This window comes from Anomaloglossus baeobatrachus, chromosome 2, assembly GCF_048569485.1.
Source record: "Anomaloglossus baeobatrachus isolate aAnoBae1 chromosome 2, aAnoBae1.hap1, whole genome shotgun sequence".
Taxonomy (NCBI): domain Eukaryota; kingdom Metazoa; phylum Chordata; class Amphibia; order Anura; family Aromobatidae; genus Anomaloglossus; species Anomaloglossus baeobatrachus.
The window spans coordinates 257,910,998-257,927,971 of NC_134354.1; the positions used below are offsets into that span (position 1 = coordinate 257,910,998).

At 47.6% G+C, this 16,974-nt stretch overlaps 1 protein-coding gene across 3 annotated transcripts in view; it reads left to right on the forward strand.

The window, feature by feature from the left end:
- Nucleotides 1–16,974, forward strand: part of FOXP4 (forkhead box P4) — a 107,222-nt gene that overhangs the window by 60,411 nt on the left and 29,837 nt on the right. For 2 of the 3 annotated variants that reach the window (XM_075335770.1, XM_075335772.1), the window contains exons 6-14: nt 5,574–5,724; nt 6,052–6,244; nt 6,846–6,953; nt 8,490–8,577; nt 8,667–8,750; nt 8,836–9,037; nt 11,531–11,608; nt 12,007–12,083; nt 12,184–12,285. In XM_075335770.1, coding sequence (XP_075191885.1) covers nt 5,574–5,724; nt 6,052–6,244; nt 6,846–6,953; nt 8,490–8,577; nt 8,667–8,750; nt 8,836–9,037; nt 11,531–11,608; nt 12,007–12,083; nt 12,184–12,285 — 1,083 coding nt within the window. The remainder of the gene's footprint in view (nt 1–5,573; nt 5,725–6,051; nt 6,245–6,845; nt 6,954–8,489; nt 8,578–8,666; nt 8,751–8,835; nt 9,038–11,530; nt 11,609–12,006; nt 12,084–12,183; nt 12,286–16,974) is intronic. The other variant, XM_075335771.1, reaches the window with a different exon arrangement.

Below are 16,974 nucleotides of genomic sequence, written 5' to 3' on the forward strand. Positions count from 1 at the left end.
TTTACTCCAACTTGTTCGTGGTGCCAAAGAAGGACGGATCATTCCGTCCCGTTCTGGACCTCAAACTGCTCAACAGACATGTGAGCACCAGACGGTTTCGGATGGAATCTCTCCGCTTGGTCATCGCCTCGATGTCACAAGGAGACTTCCTAGCATCGATCGACATCAAGGATGCTTATCTCCATGTGCTGATCGCACCCGAACATCAACGCTTCTTGTGTTTCGCCATCGGGGACGAACACCTTCAGTTCGTGGCATTGCCTTTCGGCCTGGCGACAGCCCCACGGGTGTTCACCAAAGTCATGGCATCCGTTGTGCCGGTCCTACACTCTCAGGGCCACTCGGTGATTCCCTACTTAGACGATCTCCTAGTCAGGGCACCTTCTCGGGTGGCGTGTCAACACAGCCTTACAGTCGCTCTGGCGACTCTCCAGCAGTTCGGGTGGATAATCAACTTCCCAAAATCCCAGTTGACACCGACCCAATCACTGACTTACCTCGGGATGGAGTTTCATACACAGTCAGCGGTAGTCAAGCTACCGCTGGACAAACAGCTGTCCCTGCAGGCAGGGGTGCGATCTCTTCTTCGGGGTCAGTCATACCCCTTGAGGCGCCTCATGCACTTCCTGGGGAAGATGGTGGCAGCGATGGAGGCAGTGCCGTTCGCGCAATTCCATCTGCGGTCACTCCAATGGGACATTCTCCGCAAATGGGACAGGAGGTCGACTTCCCTCGACAGGAACGTCTCTCTGTCCCTTGCAACCAAGACGTCTCTTCAGTGGTGGCTCCTTCCCAATCCTCTATCGCAAGGAAGATCCTTCCTACCCCCAACCTGGGCTGTGGTCACCACGGACGCGAGCCTGTCAGGGTGGGGAGCGGTTTTCCTCCACCACAGGGCTCAGGGAACCTGGACTCCGGTAGAGTCCTCCCTTCAGATCAATGTTCTGGAGATAAGGGCAGTGTATCTAGCCTTATTAGCCTTCCATCGGTGGCTGGAGGGCAGACAGATCCGTATACAGTCGGACAACGCCACTGCCGTCGCATACATCAACCATCAGGGCGGCACGCGCAGTCGTCAGGCCTTCCAGGAAGTCAGGCGGATTCTGCAGTGGGTGGAAGCCACAGCCTCCACGATCTCCGCAGTTTACATCCCGGGCGTAGAAAACTGGGAAGCAGATTTCCTCAGTCGTCAGGGCATGGACACGGGGGAATGGTCTCTTCACCCAGACGTGTTTCGAGAGATCTGTCGCCGCTGGGGAACGCTGGACGTCGATCTCATGGCGTCACAACACAACAACAAGGTCCCGGCCTTCATGGCACGGTCTCAGGATCACAGAGCTCTGGCGGCGGACGCATTAGTTCAGGATTGGTCGCAGTTTCGACTGCCTTATGTATTTCCTCCTCTGGCGATGCTGCCCAGAGTGTTACGCAAGATCAGGTCCGACTGTCGTCGCGCCATTCTCGACGCTCCAGATTGGCCGAGGCGATCGTGGTACCCGGATCTGTGGCATCTCACGGTGGGTCAACCGTGGGCGCTTCCAGACCGCCCAGACTTGCTGTCACAAGGTCCGTTTTTCCATCTGAATTCTGTGGCCCTCAACCTGACTGTGTGGCCATTGAGTCCTGGCTCCAAGCGTCTTCAGGATTATCTCAGGATGTAATTGCCACTATGAGACAGGCCAGGAAACCAACGTCCACCAAGATCTATTACAGATCTTGGCGGATCTTCTTATCCTGGTGCTCTGATAATGGTTTTTCTCCCTGGCCGTTTGCCTTACCCACTTTTCTTTCATTCCTTCAATCCGGAATGGACAAGGGTTTGTCACTCGGCTCTCTCAAGGGCCAAGTATCGGCGCTCTCCGTATTTTTTCAAAAGCGCCTGGCCAGGCTTCCGCCGGTCCGCACGTTCCTGCAGGGAGTTTGCCACATAGTCCCACCTTACAAGCGTCCGCTGGAACCCTGGGACCTTAACAGGGTGCTAACCGCTCTTCAGAAACCACCTTTCGAGCCGCTGCGGGATGTCTCTTTATCACGTCTTTCGCAGAAGGTGGCATTTCTAGTGGCAGTTACATCGCTCCGAAGAGTGTCGGAGCTTGCAGCGCTGTCATGCAAAGCCCCCTTCCTGGTTTTTCACCAGGATAAGGTGGTTCTGCGTCCTGTCCCGGAATTTATCCCTAAGGTGGTATCCCCTTTTCATCTCAATCAGGATATCTCCTTGCCTTCATTTTGCCCTCATCCAATTCACCAATGTGAAAAGGATTTGCACTCTTTGGATCTGGTGAGAGCACTCCGGTTCTACGTGTCTCGCACGGCGCCCCTGCGTCGTTCTGATGCGCTCTTTGTCCTTGTCGCTGGCCAGCGTAAGGGTTCGCAGGCTTCCAAGTCAACCTTGGCTCGGTGGATCAAGGAACCGATTCTTGAAGCCTACCGTTCTTCTGGGCTTCCGCTTCCTTCAGGGCTGAAAGCCCATTCTACCAGAGCCGTGGGTGCGTCCTGGGCATTGCGGCACCGGGCTACGGCTCAGCAGGTGTGTCAGGCAGCTACCTGGTCTAGTCTGCACACTTTCACGAAACACTATCAGGTGCATACCTATGCTTCGGCAGACGCCAGTCTAGGTAGGCGAGTCCTTCAGGCGGCGGTTGCCCACCTATAAGAGGGGGCCGTTTCGGCTCTTTTTTTATCGAGGTATTCTTTTACCCACCCAGGGACTGCTTTTGGACGTCCCAATTGTCTGGGTCTCCCAATGGAGCGACAAAGAAGAAGGGAATTTTGTTTACTTACCGTAAATTCCTTTTCTTCTAGCTCCTATTGGGAGACCCAGCACCCGCCCCTGTGCCCTTTGGGCTGGTTGTTCTTTTGTGTACACATGTTGTTCATGTTGAATTGTTCTTTTGGTTCATGGTTTCAGTTCTCCGAACATCCTTCAGATTGAATTTACCTTAGACCAATTTATAAGTTTTTCCTCCTTCCTGCTTTTGCACCAAAACAGAGGAGCCCGTGATGCACGGGAGGGTGTATAGGCAGAGGGGAGGGGTTACACTTTTAAAGTGTAATACTTTGTGTGGCCTCCGGAGGCAGAAGCTATACACCCAATTGTCTGGGTCTCCCAATAGGAGCTAGAAGAAAAGGAATTTACGGTAAGTAAACAAAATTCCCTTCTTTCTATGACTTTTTGCATATAAACCTCAGAATTGTAAAGTGCTGCAGAATATGTTGGCCCTATAGAAATAAAGATTATTACTATTATTATAAAATAATTAAAAATGCCATTGTCAATGCAAGTTGCTGTTATTAGCCTCACCCCAGTAAAAGAAAAGGTCCAGTGTCTAAAAATATTTGTTACAGAATGGGGGACAAATTTATTTTAGTGATCCTGAAAAAAAAAATGAGACACACTTATTTCGCTTTATTATTTCACTGCTAATGTCTGATATTAGCAAAAAAAAAAAAAAAAAAAGAGAATATGACAGTGACATAAAAATGAAGCCTCAGGTATCACAAAAGATGCAAAAATTGCTTGAATATCTGAACAAGAAAAATTGTTCTAGCTCTTTAAACCGCATGGACATAAAAACTAAGTGACTGGTCAGCAGCGGGGTAAATGGCCTAATCTTCAACTGCAGATCAATGGAATAGAGCTTGGGAACTCTCCAGGAATACATCAGCTATCAGTCTGGATAGTCGCCTGTCACGTATGTGCAATTAACCCTTAGTTCAGTTAAGTTCAAGGAGGAAAAGTGTTCATAATGATAGGTGCTGAGTAATAATGTAACAATGTATAGAGGTGATGGTGAACTACTGATCTTACTGTTAGTTTATTGCACAGGTAGGGGCAATTTTTTTTTTCTGTATTTGTTCAATTTTCTTAGCTGCAGTTTATTGTATGGAAAGTCAGGTGCATTGCATTTCCCATACACCATGTCCATACATCAGACTGTGCATTGCCCTGCTTCCACAGTGCATTTCCCATACATCAGACGGTGTGCATTGTCCTGCTTCCACATTGCATTTCCCATACATCAGACTGTGTGCATTGCCCTGCTTCCACAGTGCATTTCCCATACATCAGACTGTGTGCATTGCCCTGCTTCCACAGTGTATTTCCCATACATCAGACTGTGTTCATTGTCCTGCTTCCACATTGTATTTCCCATACATCAGACTGTGTGCATTGTCCTGCTTCCACAGTGCATTTCCCATACATCAGACTGTGTGCATTGCCCTGCTTCCACAGTGTATTTCCCATACATCAGACTGTGTTCATTGTCCTGCTTCCACATTGTATTTCCCATACATCAGACTGTGTGCATTGTCCTGCTTCCACAGTGCATTTCCAATACATCAGACTGTGTGCATTGTCCTGCTTCCACATTGTATTTCCCATACATCAGACTGTGTACATTGTCCTGCTTCCACAGTGCATTTCCCATACATCAGACTGTGTGCATTGCCCTGCTTCCACATTACATTTCCCATACATCAGACGGTGTGCATTGCCCTGCTTCCACAGTGTATTTCCCATACATCAGACTGTGTGCATTGCCCTGCTTCCACAGTGTATTTCCCATACATCAGACTGTGTGCATTGCCCTGCTTCCACAGTGCATTTCCCATACATCAGACTGTGTGCATTGTCCTGCTTCCACAGTGTATTTCCCATACATCAGACTGTGTGCATTGCCCTGCTTCCACAGTGCATTTCCCATACATCAGACGGTGTGCATTGCCCTGCTTCCACAGTGCATTTCCCATACATCAGACTGTGTGCATTGCCCTGCTTCCACAGTGCATTTCCCATACATCAGACTGTGTGCATTTCCCTGCATCCACAGTGCATTTCCCATACATTAGATTGTGTGCATTGTCCTGCTTCCACAGTGCATTTCCCATACATCAGACTGTGTGCATTGCCCTGCTTCTACATTGTATTTCCCATACAGACTGTGTGCATTGTCCTGCTTCCACAGTGCAATTCCCATACATCAGATTGTGTGCATTGTCCTGCTTCCACATTGTATTTCCCATACATCAGACTGTGTGCATTGTCCTGCTTCCACATTGTATTTCCCATACATCAGACTGTGCATTGTCCTGCTTCCACATTGCATTTCCCATACATCAGACTGTGTGCATTGCCCTGCTTCCACAGTGCATTTCCCATACATCATATTGTGTGCATTGTCCTGCTTCCACAGTGCACTTCCCATACATCAGACTGTGTGCATTGCCCTGCTTCCACATTGTATTTCCCATACATCAGACGGTGTGCATTGCCCTGCTTCCACAGTGCAATTCCCATACATCAGACTGTGTGCATTGTCCTGCTTCCACATAGATTGACTCCTCTGCGTTGTCTTTGTACTGCAGATCATTCTTCTGTCTTTCTAGTCTAAGTGTATTACATTTAGCTCCCAGGATCCATGGATGTAACGTTCTCCTCGCTGTAGGAAGGGCTGACTGTTGTGTGCACAGCCCTGTGAATCCCTGTCTGTTCTCGTATGTTGGCATAGCATTGTACTGTATAAAGCCTTGTTATTGCTCATGTAATTCTTCCCGACATATCTGATTTCCAGGCATCACTGGGGAATAAACAGCTAGCATTCCAACAACAGCTCATACAGATGCAGCAGCTACAACAGCAGCACTTGTTAAATCTACAGAGACAGAGCCTGGTAGGACTGCAGCCAGGCCAAGGACAAGTGACATTGTCAGGCCTGCCACAAGGTGAGTATTAATATGTGTCTGCATATACTAAAAAATCGCTATGATGTTTGGCCCAATGTTTTTACACTCTTGTTAACACGGAAGCCTGAAATGTCAAGTCCTAGAGCATAAAGCGGGAAAAGACTATTTGTAAGGTCACTGTCTCATAGCAGTATATTGTCATCACTAAAGACTGGATCCAAAACCCAGTATGAAGGTTTCCATAGGTCCCATTCCTGATTTTGACCTGCACACACTGGTTCACAATACTGCCATGTGAAAGCGACCTATGGATAGGATGCCTCAGCCTGAACATTTCTTTACACATGATTTTGGAATCTCCTCTAGCGGTGTCTCCATCAGATCTCCAGCAGCTCTTGAAGGAGATGAGTAACAACCAAGAGGATTCCAACAAACAAGATCCTGTCGAACTGAGCAGCACAATCTCTACCTCATTCTCAAGCAACAAGGTGTCTCCTCCCATAATTCACCCTTCCTTACCTAATGGTCAAAGTGCCATACAGAATCCACGGCGGGACAGGTAATTACATAGCAGCTAATGCAAGGAGTTTGTATGTTCTCCCCGTGTCTGTGTGGGTTTCCACGGGGTCCTCTGGTTTCTTCCCACACTCCAAAGACCTAATGATAGGGGATTTAGATTGCGAGCCCCAATGGACAGTGATGATACTGTATGTAAAAGCGCTGTGAAATATGATAGCGCTATATAAGCAATTCATAATAATAACACAGTATGTTAACATCTCCACTGGTTTCTGATATATCTTCGTAAAGTTTCGTTAAAGGGAACCTGTCACCAAAAAATTGCAGTCTAATCTGAAAGAATTCAGTATATCCTGTATTTGAATCATTTAAACCTTTGCTCTTTCTGGTATTTTTTATCCAGTGGTCAGTCATTGATAAAAGTGCCCACAAGACCAGAAATCCCAGAAAAGGCAGAGGTTTAAATGATTAAAATAAAGTTTATACTGACACTTTTGTTAAAAACCATACATCAGTCTTCTCCTCCGCACCCCCTGCTTTATAACATGGTGAATGTAGATCGGATTGCATTTTCATGTTGAAAGGTTCTCTTTACAGTATTTATTATGTCTTATTATTGTACACCTTATTTCTACCCACAGCTCATCACATTATGAGGTGCCTCCAAGTTCACACCCACTATATGGACACGGTGAATGTCGGTGGCCGGGCTGTGAGGCCTTATGTGAGGATATGGGACAGTTTATCAAGTTAGTATGAACAGTTACTTATATAATGGTAGTTTTCGGACAAACAAGCTTGATTATATTGTTAAAGGGTTATCCTCCAAGCACCACTCCAGTGTTTTGTTTTTTTATTTCAGCGCTAGAGTGGTATTTTAAATGTAAGTCCATTGCCGCTTGTCTTAAACTCACCTGTCGCCATCTTCATCTTATTCAAGCGGCGCTCCGGTCGTTCTCTAGCGATTTGTGATTTACCAGCCGTTCCAGTGTTTCATGAAGCACGCCGGAGGTCACAACTCAGTGCAACTCTGTGAAAGCCTCTTTCTGGCCTCGTTCTGGATCTCTTTGACTTGCATTGAGAGCTTTGGACTTAACTTCTGACTTCCAGTGAGTCAGAAGTTACAGGCACAAGATGGCGACTTGGGACCAGAGTGGCGCTTAAAAAGGATGAAGCCTCCGAAGATAAGTATAAGAACGGAGGCAGGGGACTTACATTTAAAGTGCCACTCCAGTGCTGGAAAAAAAACAACTCTTCAGTGATGGGCAGAATACAACTTTGCAGTTGCTTTACTTCTTTTTTTGCTGGGGAAAGATGGGGGTTGAACTCTTTTGAGTGACAGTTCTGGTCAGTAGTTTCCTCATACTGTTGAACTAATGCTACTGTGACAAATTAATAGTCTGTGAGTCCTTAACCTGAATTCTAGACTGATATCACTGTTTTTACATATACAGACAACGGGCCTTTGAATAAGCACGCAGCGCAAGTGGAAAGTTCAGATTGGGGTTGGATGGTGATATTGCAGGGCTGAGAAGAGGTCTGGCGCTGAGAGGGAGATGAGCATCTTATTGATATGTAGAAATCAGTGGACTGGAGAGAAGTGGCTAGGATGTCATGAGTTAGCTCATCAGCTAGTAATGTACCTACTGCCCATTACCCAGCCAGGCTCCAGTGAGTGTTCTCCTTTGTATCATGTATACTATGTAGGATAAAAGCTCTCATAGCAGGAAAATGTCAGCAGATAGAAAAATCAATTGCAAACGTGCTTTTTTCATGCAATTTCATCACATGAGCATAACCTGTTAATATGACTTACTTTCTTTATTTCATATTGTTCTATGGCTTACAGTGTACAAAATCCGCATTCACAGAGCTTTCCTCTATGCAGAATGAAAGTTCTGTTATTAGTTCTTTAGCTACAGACTACAACCATGTTGTCACCATGAACTGCTACTACGCAAATTGCAGCCTGAAGTCTGCTAAGTAGCAAATGAGAACAGTAGGTTCCTTTTTGGGGAAATCTTGGGAATATGAAGTTGCATTGGAAAAGCTAAGAACATCGATCATATTTTCTCATCTATATTATGGTTCCAAGCCCCAACACTAAACACAGGTTTCATGACTAACTGTATCATAGGATCACATGATGCTGTAAGTTCAGACCATGAAACGCGTAGATGGAGTGTACAGTATTTGGTTCTGTAGTTTTAAACTTTGTCAAATTGGAAAGTAGCAGTTCTACTTGGCATCTCTTATTACATTATATTCATTTGTGTTGTATCAAGGCATCTAAACACAGAACATGCGCTGGATGATCGCAGCACAGCTCAGTGCCGGGTACAGATGCAGGTGGTCCAGCAGCTGGAGATACAGGTAAATAGAGAAATCAATTGTCCTTATTATAGTCCACTCTGTAGCCTTCTTTCTCAGTTTTTACTATTGTAACTTTGTTTTTATGTTAGCTTTCAAAAGAGAGTGAACGGTTACAAGCAATGATGACACATCTGCACATGAGACCATCGGAACCAAAGCACTTCAGTCAACCAGTAAGTCTGAGCCATTGTGCCTTTCCGGCTCCTCTTTTAGCTGGGGGCTTATATCCTTGAATGTCTGTGTTTTTTTTTTTCCCAGCTCAATTTGGTCTCTAGTGCAACCCACACCAAAATGTCTCCAGACAACTACCCAGATGGCTTACCTCAACCACCAACGTCTGCAACAGCCCCCATCACTCCAATGAGAGCAGGTACTTCTGTGATCAGCTCGTCAAGTCTACCTAGCATGGGTCCTGTACGGAGAAGGATAGTGGATAAGTTCTGCACTCCAATATCTTCAGGTGAATGACGCTTTCTTGAAGTCCTCACTTTTCGAATTCGCACACATTTTAGCATTGACATTCATTTTTTTTTTTTTTTTTTGCTGTGCGTGCTTTAATATGTGTCTTGTCTGCTATTTGTCCAGTATTCAGAAAGCCTGTGTAAGTCTTGCTTATATTTAGCAAAGAATCATTCCAGCAGCAGGAAGTTCCAATGAGCACCAAAAATGTATTAGGCAAAAAACATAAGCAACCAATATCCACCACCATTAAAAAAAGATCTTTTATCATATGCTAATGAGCTCGGGGACTAGTCCCAAGAGTGTTGCTTCCATTGCTAGTCGGCTCCTAACATGCTAATGAATGTGCAGCGTCAGAGGATGATCTCACTCAGCTCTCCGCTGCCATCGCCACCCAATGCTGAATTTCGGCTCAGTGTGCATTGACCCCAGAGTTTGGGTCATGCGCACTATGTAGCCGGATGTACGCGTCCTGGCTTTAAATTGAAGTAGTGCACATGACCGGAAGTCTGGGATCATCCGCACTGAGCCGAAATCCAGGGGCAGAGAGGCTTGGATTGTCCTCTGATGCTGCACATTCATTAGCATGTTAGCACACCCACAGGGGCCCACATAAGCGTATTAACATGCTAATGGCGCCGACTAGCAAGGGAAGCAACGCCCTTGTGACTAGTCCCCGAGCTCATTAGCATACGATAAAAGATCTTTAGAAATACTTTTTCTAAAGATCTCGTTATCTATGCTAGTGTATACAGGGACAGTTAGGAAGGGATTAGCAATATTTACCCAGAACTGCTCGTGGTCCTGGGTGCATAATGGATCTGAAAGGTTCCCTTTAACATGCCAGGCATTAAACTGTTTTTAATAGTGGTGGATATTGGTTGCTTCTGCTTATGTTTTTTGGAATTTTTACCGAATACATTTTTGAATCTTATTGGAACTTCCTGCTGCAGGAATTTTTTCTCCTGACTTTCCTAATGCACCGCAGTCTCCGCACAGTGTGAATTTTACTTCTGGGTGAGCGGACTATTGAGATTCTTTCTCATTGACTTCTTCCTTATATGTAGTATATCATAAGCATATACACATTTCTGGTTGCTTTGATGTGAGAACTCTATGAACTCCCACGAAAATGGCATAATGCCTTTTGAATATGAAAAATACTGCATAATAGAAAATGGGAGTTTTCATAATAGTACTTGCAATACACGTCTAACCAAAAAAATCAGATTTCAGTTTAAACTGGAGTTAACACCAATCTCGTACTCCCTCATATAAGGCAGACGTCTATATGTCCTAACTCCACCATACGCAAGAGGACTCCATCCTGCTGGCCACTGCATTCTCCTTGAAAGAGCCTCTGCCCGACTCCTCTGGCAGCTGCTTATCTGACTGAGAAAGAAAGGATTGGCAGTCCAAAACTGAACATGTCAAGTCCTTCTCTTTCTGTCATTGGAGAGTCAGGATGCAGCTATACACAATTGTCAAAGCCCACTAATATGATTGGGATGCTAATTATTGTTTAATTTTAATATTGGGGCCTTTCAAATGGGTTTTCCCAGGAACAAAGTACATTTTAATCAATAGATCTTGGAAAAATAACAAGTTCAACAATTGGATGTGTTTAAAAAAAAAAAATAAATATATGCTCCTGTGCTGAGATACACTCATAAATGTGCCCTTGCTATGTACTATGTAATGGCCGTGTCTGACCGTACAGGAACATGGTCTTGACATACCCCAGCTCCTGGTCGGGGGTGGGGGGGGGGAGCAAAAATGTATACAGCAATAACACCGTCAGATGGCTGTGTCTGACCATGCAGGAATATGGTCTTGATATACCACAGCTCCTAGCTGGGGGGGGCGGTAAAGATATACGCAGCAATTACACCATCGGATCTCAGCTGATTCTTTCTGAGGTAAAATATTTTCCCTGTCTGTTTTTAAACATATTTTACCTAACCTAAAGCACCAGCTGTAATCCGCTGCCGTCTTGTCTGCACACTCTTTTGCTTCCCCCCTGACCCTATAGATGTGGTATGATCAGACCATGTTCCTGTACGGTCAGACACAGCCATTACACAGCACACAGCAAGGACACATACTGTATATAGGATTATCTCAGCACAGGAATATTATTTTAAAACATCCAATTGTGGAACTGGTTGTTATTCCAAGATCTATTTATTAAAATGTAATTTGTTGTTGGGGAAAACCCCTTAAATCTCAGAAGCTGAAATCTGAGCGGCTGTATGAAGGGTATTTGCATGTCGGGGCTGCTTTGTCTGTATATGAGCCTCCCTGTTACATGGAGGGAAATAGTAGTCACCAGTGAATTTATTTCCCTGACTATAATAGTGACTCTGCAGGGCTGTGTAGATAGAAATAGACCATTATCATTAGCTTTTATTCTTAGAGCTCCAACATCTTACGCAGAGTCATCATTTTAATAGAAATAAAATTCACTGGGACTAGCTTGTTCCATCCATGTCAGTTCTGCAGGCACAGAAACAGCTGTACAGTGTGAGGACCCCCGCATACATCTCCACATTCCACAGCATTCTGGACCCCGGTAAGTATGGCATGGGTGTGGGATATGAACCTAAAATTCCACTTATAGAGAACCACTCACTTGCACTTCAGAAGATAAGAGGCGCTGCTGACATGGCGTCCAAAGACAACTTCCAAGGCTCTCACATCCAGTAGGTATCAAGCACCCATCCTATTAATTAGAATTGGAGGTGTGCAAGATAAGCTGCAAGATTTGTATGAGTCCTGGCAAGTGGTCTTCAGACGCCAGGTCAGCAGCGCCTCTCATCTCCTGATCCTGATAAGGTTGCCCGAAAGTGTGCTAATTAATGACACCCACTAGAAAACCTTTGTTATACATTTCCTACTTGTATTATTTACTATAAACTCTTTAAATATAGACCATTACAAAGGTGTTTGTTTTTTTCTTTTCATTTTTAGAGCTTGCTCAGAATCATGAGTTTTATAAAAATGCTGAAGTTCGGCCGCCCTTCACGTACGCCTCTCTCATCCGACAGGTAAGAGCATGGAAAACAGCAATACAACCAAAGGGGGATTAGGACGCTAACGTGTAAGCATACTTGAAATACTTATCTCAGCTTTCACGCTTTTTAACAGGCTATTCTAGATACACCGGACAGGCAGCTGACTCTGAATGAGATCTACAATTGGTTCACTCGCATGTTTGCATATTTCAGAAGAAACACTGCCACATGGAAGGTAACTGAAAACGTCAGACTATAGGCGTAGATAATACACGAGCCGCTCGGCAGATCCAGCACTCCTGTGCATAGCTGGCTATCGTGCATGGGGACACCTTAAGAAATTTTCATTACTGATCAATCACTTGTAGCAGTCTGTCTGCAGTATAACTTCTACCGCTGATCAGTGACTGAGGCTTTGGAAATCTCATAGTTGTATACAGTGTTGGTCTGAGGTGCCAGGGGCCCACCTGTAACATATACCCTAAGGGCCCACTGTTCAACTACATGCAGAGTTGAAAGGTCCTCCCCCCCCAGTGTAAATCAGAGGAGGGGTGTGCCAGACTGCCATGCACGTGACATTGTAGTCTGAGCAATGATAATGGTCCTGCTGCTTAATCAAATAATCAACAGATCTGACCTTGACAAGACAGGTATCCATGAATTTCTTTGTCGCTCCATTGGGAGACCCAGACAATTGGGTGTATAGCTACTGCCTCCGGAGGCCACACAAAGTATTACACTTTAAAAAGTGTAACCCCTCCCCTCTGCCTATACACCCTCCCGTGCATCACGGGCCCATCAGTTTTATGCTTTGTGTTGAAGGAGGCTGACATTCACACAATGCTCCACATTTTAGTCAGCAGCAGCTGCTGATTATATCGGATGGAAGAAAAGAGGGCCCCTAACAGGGCCCCCGGCATGCTCCCTTCTCACCCCACTGAGTCGGCGGTGCTGTTAAGGTTGAGGTACACATTGCGGGTACAGAGGCTGGAGCCCACATGCCATTTTCCTTCCCCATCCCTTAGGGGCTCTGGGTGAAGTGGGATCCTAACCGGTCATCCAGGCACTGGGACCGGGCTCCCTCCAAGCCCCAGGGGGAATCTGCCGGACAGGAGACTGAGTATCGTCAGGGACATGGCCCCTGCATCTACAGGTACTCTGTGTCCCCTTTGGGACGGTGCATGAAGCACCTTGGCCTCAGACGCTGCAGCGACTGCGGTGTGGTTTTTTTGACCGGGACTACTGCGCCGACTGTGCCTGTTTGCCGGGCCGCGGTTTTTATTTTAGTCCCCGGCTTTTGTGGCCTAGTGTATTAATCTCCCGCCCCTGGGCCTGCCAGTCAGGGGGAAGGGCGGGACGGTCGGTATGACGCCGACGGTGAGGGCTGGAGCACACTTCGCTGTCCTCCTCCCCCCTCACTGTTCACTATGGGGCGCAGATTCCCGCACTTTTGTGGTTCCGCCCTCGGCTCCCTCCTTACCTCGGAACGCCGGCAGCCATTGTTATATGGCTCTCATTATGATTCTGCCGGTGGAGAATCTCAGAATGTGCTCTGCAGCTAATGGGAGAGGGGGTTCCTAACCGGTCGCCATGCACTGGGACCGGGCTCCATCCGCAGCCCCTGGGGGATTCTGACGGACAGGAGACTGGACATCATCAGGGACAGAGCCCTGCATCCATAAGGTACTCTGTGTCCCCTTTGGGGACGCTGCATGCAACACCTGGGTTGCAAACGCCGCAGCGGTTGCTGTGTGGTTTGTGAGACCGGGACTACCGCGCCGACCGCGCCTGTTTGCCGGCCGCGTTTTTAACTTTAGTCCCCGGCTCTTGCGGCCTAGTACCATATACTCCCGTTCCCGGGCCTGCCAGTCAGGGGTAACGACGGGACGGCCGACTGGACGTCGGCAGTGAGGGCTGGAGCATACTTGGTATCCTCCTCCCCCCTCACTGTGCACTGTGGGGCACCAGTTTCCCATTCGGGTGCTGGCCACCCTTGGGTGCCGAAGTGTATATATATATATATATATATATATATTTATTTGGTATATGACTTCACTGTTCGGCAGCACTATTTGTTTTTGGCTATATACCCTCGCTGATTACTAAGAGGTGACAACAGCAGGTCGTCCGCAAACAGTAAGGGTGCCAGGGCACAGGCTTTCTTTGCAACCTGTACCTCTTGTGCGACTATATTGCCGGCAGGTTCCACCTATCATTGCAAATGAATGGCCCCTGGGGCACTCACTCAGCCGGAGCCTCCGGCACTGGTGGGACCCTCGGCTCAGGTGGTACCACCGGTTTCCACTGCACAGATGGCAGGGACAGAGTCTGCACGTTTGTCTGAGCAACTCTCCGAGTCGCTTTCACATTCCAGGCCCAGTCTATGAACAGAGGGGCTGCTAAGATACTGGAAGCTTTGCAGTCCAGACCGGTAACACAGGGCCAGGGCGCTGTGAGTTCATCGCTCCCAGGCCCCTCTGGGTCGGTACAACAAGGGGCTCCTGGGGTAACACCCAGATCCCACGGTGAGAACTCCGACACGGACCGCGGCCTCAGTCTCATGGATGCCACTGACAGGCAAATAAAGCTTATGATGAAATCCATCTATGAAGCTATAGGCGCATCTTTTGCTCCGGCCTTCGCAGCCGTGAGGGCACTCCAAGCTATCTCAGCTTCTCTGGCTGAGATTAATGCGGTCGTCGGCCTCCCCAAACCGCATCCTCGGTCGGTGGCAGGCTCTCCCGCTTTTGCGACGCCTGGTGGCCACATTTCCAAGACCGATGGGTGAGAGACATTCTGTCTCACGGTTACAGGATAGAGTTCAGCTCTCGTCCTCCGACTCGTTTTTTTCAGAACATCTCCGCCCCCCGAACGGACCGTTGCGCTTTTTCAGGCGGTGGACACTCTGAAAACAGAAGGAGTGGTGATCCCCGTTCCCCTTCAGGAACGCGGTCGCGGTTTTTACTCCAATCTGTTCGTGGTGCCAAAAAAGGACGGCTCATTCCGTCCCGTTTTGGACCTCAAATTGCTCAACAAACATGTGACAACCAGGCGGTTTCGCATGGAATTCCTCCGATCTGTCATCGCTTCGATGTCCCAAGGAGACTTCCTAGCATCAATCGACATCAAAGATGCCTATCTCCATGGCAGATCGCTCAAGAGCATCAACGCTTCCTGCGTTTCGCCATCGGGGACGAACACCTTCAGTTTGTGGCACTGCCTTTCGGCCTGGCGACAGACCCACGGGTCTTCACCAAGGTCATGGCATCCGTCGTAGCGATCCTACACTCTCATGGCCACTCGGTGATCCCTTACCCAGACGATCTCCTAGTCAAGGCACCCTCACGGGTGGCTTGTCAACACAGTCTGACCGTTGCTCTGGAGACTCTCCAGAGGTTCGGGTGGATCATCAATTTTCCTTGAGGCGCCTCATGCACTTCCTGGGGAAGATGGTGGCAGCAATGGAGGCAGTTCCATTTGCGCAATTTCATCTGCGTCCTCTCCAATGGGACATTCTCCGCAAATGGGACAAGAGGCCGACGTCCTTAGACAGGAACGTCTCTCTGTCTCTGGAAGCCAAGACCTCACTTCAGTGGTGGCTTCTCCCCACTTCTCTGTCAAAAGGAAAATCCTTTCTGCCCCCATCCTGGGCTGTGGTCACGACGGACGCGAGCCTGTCAGGATGGGGAGCGGTTTTTCTCCACCACAAGGCTCAGGGAACCTGGACTCCGACAGAGTCCTCCCTTCAGATCAATGTTCTGGAGATAAGGGCAGTGTATCTAGCCCTCAAGGCGTTCCATCGGTGGCTCGAGGGCAGGCAGATCCGCATACAGTAGGACAACGCCACGGCGGTTGCGTACATCAACCACCAGGGCGGCACTCGCAGTCGTCAAGCCTTCCAAGAAGTCCGGCGGATTCGGCTGTGGCGGAGGCCACAGCCTCCACCATCTCCGCGGTTCACATTCCGGGCGTAGAAAACTGGGAAGCAGACTTCCTCAGTCGCCAGGGCATGGACGCGGGGGAATGGTCTCTCCACCCGGACGTGTTTCAAGAGATCTGTTGCCGCTGGGGACCGCCGGACGTCGATCTCATGGCGTCTCGGCACAACAACAAGGTTCCATAGCAAAAATTTGCTGACAGATTCCTTTTAAGGGGCAAACGTCCATGTTAAAAGTAGCTTCCGTCACAAACACTGCGAAGGGCCCATATACTGCTCTTGCGCAGGGGCCCTTTGCTGTCTGTACATAGTGAACAATGTGTATTTGCCTACTGTTCATATAGAAGAGTGCGTAGCCCACTCGCGCACAGGGGCCCACCAGGGGATTCACCTGGTTTCCCTGATTTCCCTGCCGTGTTCTATTTTCAGGCAGTAGATTTCTTCCATTGTCCTTATCTCTGCTGTATATTGGTTCCTCCCTTCTCTTTCCTCCTGGTTCTCATTCTTCCTATAGCCCGCTCCCTCCCGTCTGTCTGAGCTCTGGTTGCCTGACCCCTTTCTGACCTCTCAAATTGCTGTTAATGTTTTAGCCTAACGAATTAGTCTCTCATCTCCAGCCAGGGCTTAGAATGAGAGAAGGGGCGCTGCTTTGAAATTGGGGTCATATCATTTGAGTGTGGGAGTGTCAGGAAAGGGTGGTGATATGCACGTGCTGCCATTTTTGCCCTGCTATTAACTCCTTGGTAATCAGTAATGGCAGCTTATGAGACTCTTAAAAATGTACGGTGTTGATTAGAGGCAAATTAGTTTGTGCAAAAAGAAAGCAGAATATTTTATATCGGCCACTTGCTGCATTAACCCATGCCTGCCGAGCTGTACAAGCTGTCTAAGATTTCGGCTTTTTGAACAGCACACGGTACATTTTTGCAGAACTTCAGTCACATGCAAACTGGATTTTTAGGACATTTTTAGGAAAGCATTTTTGGA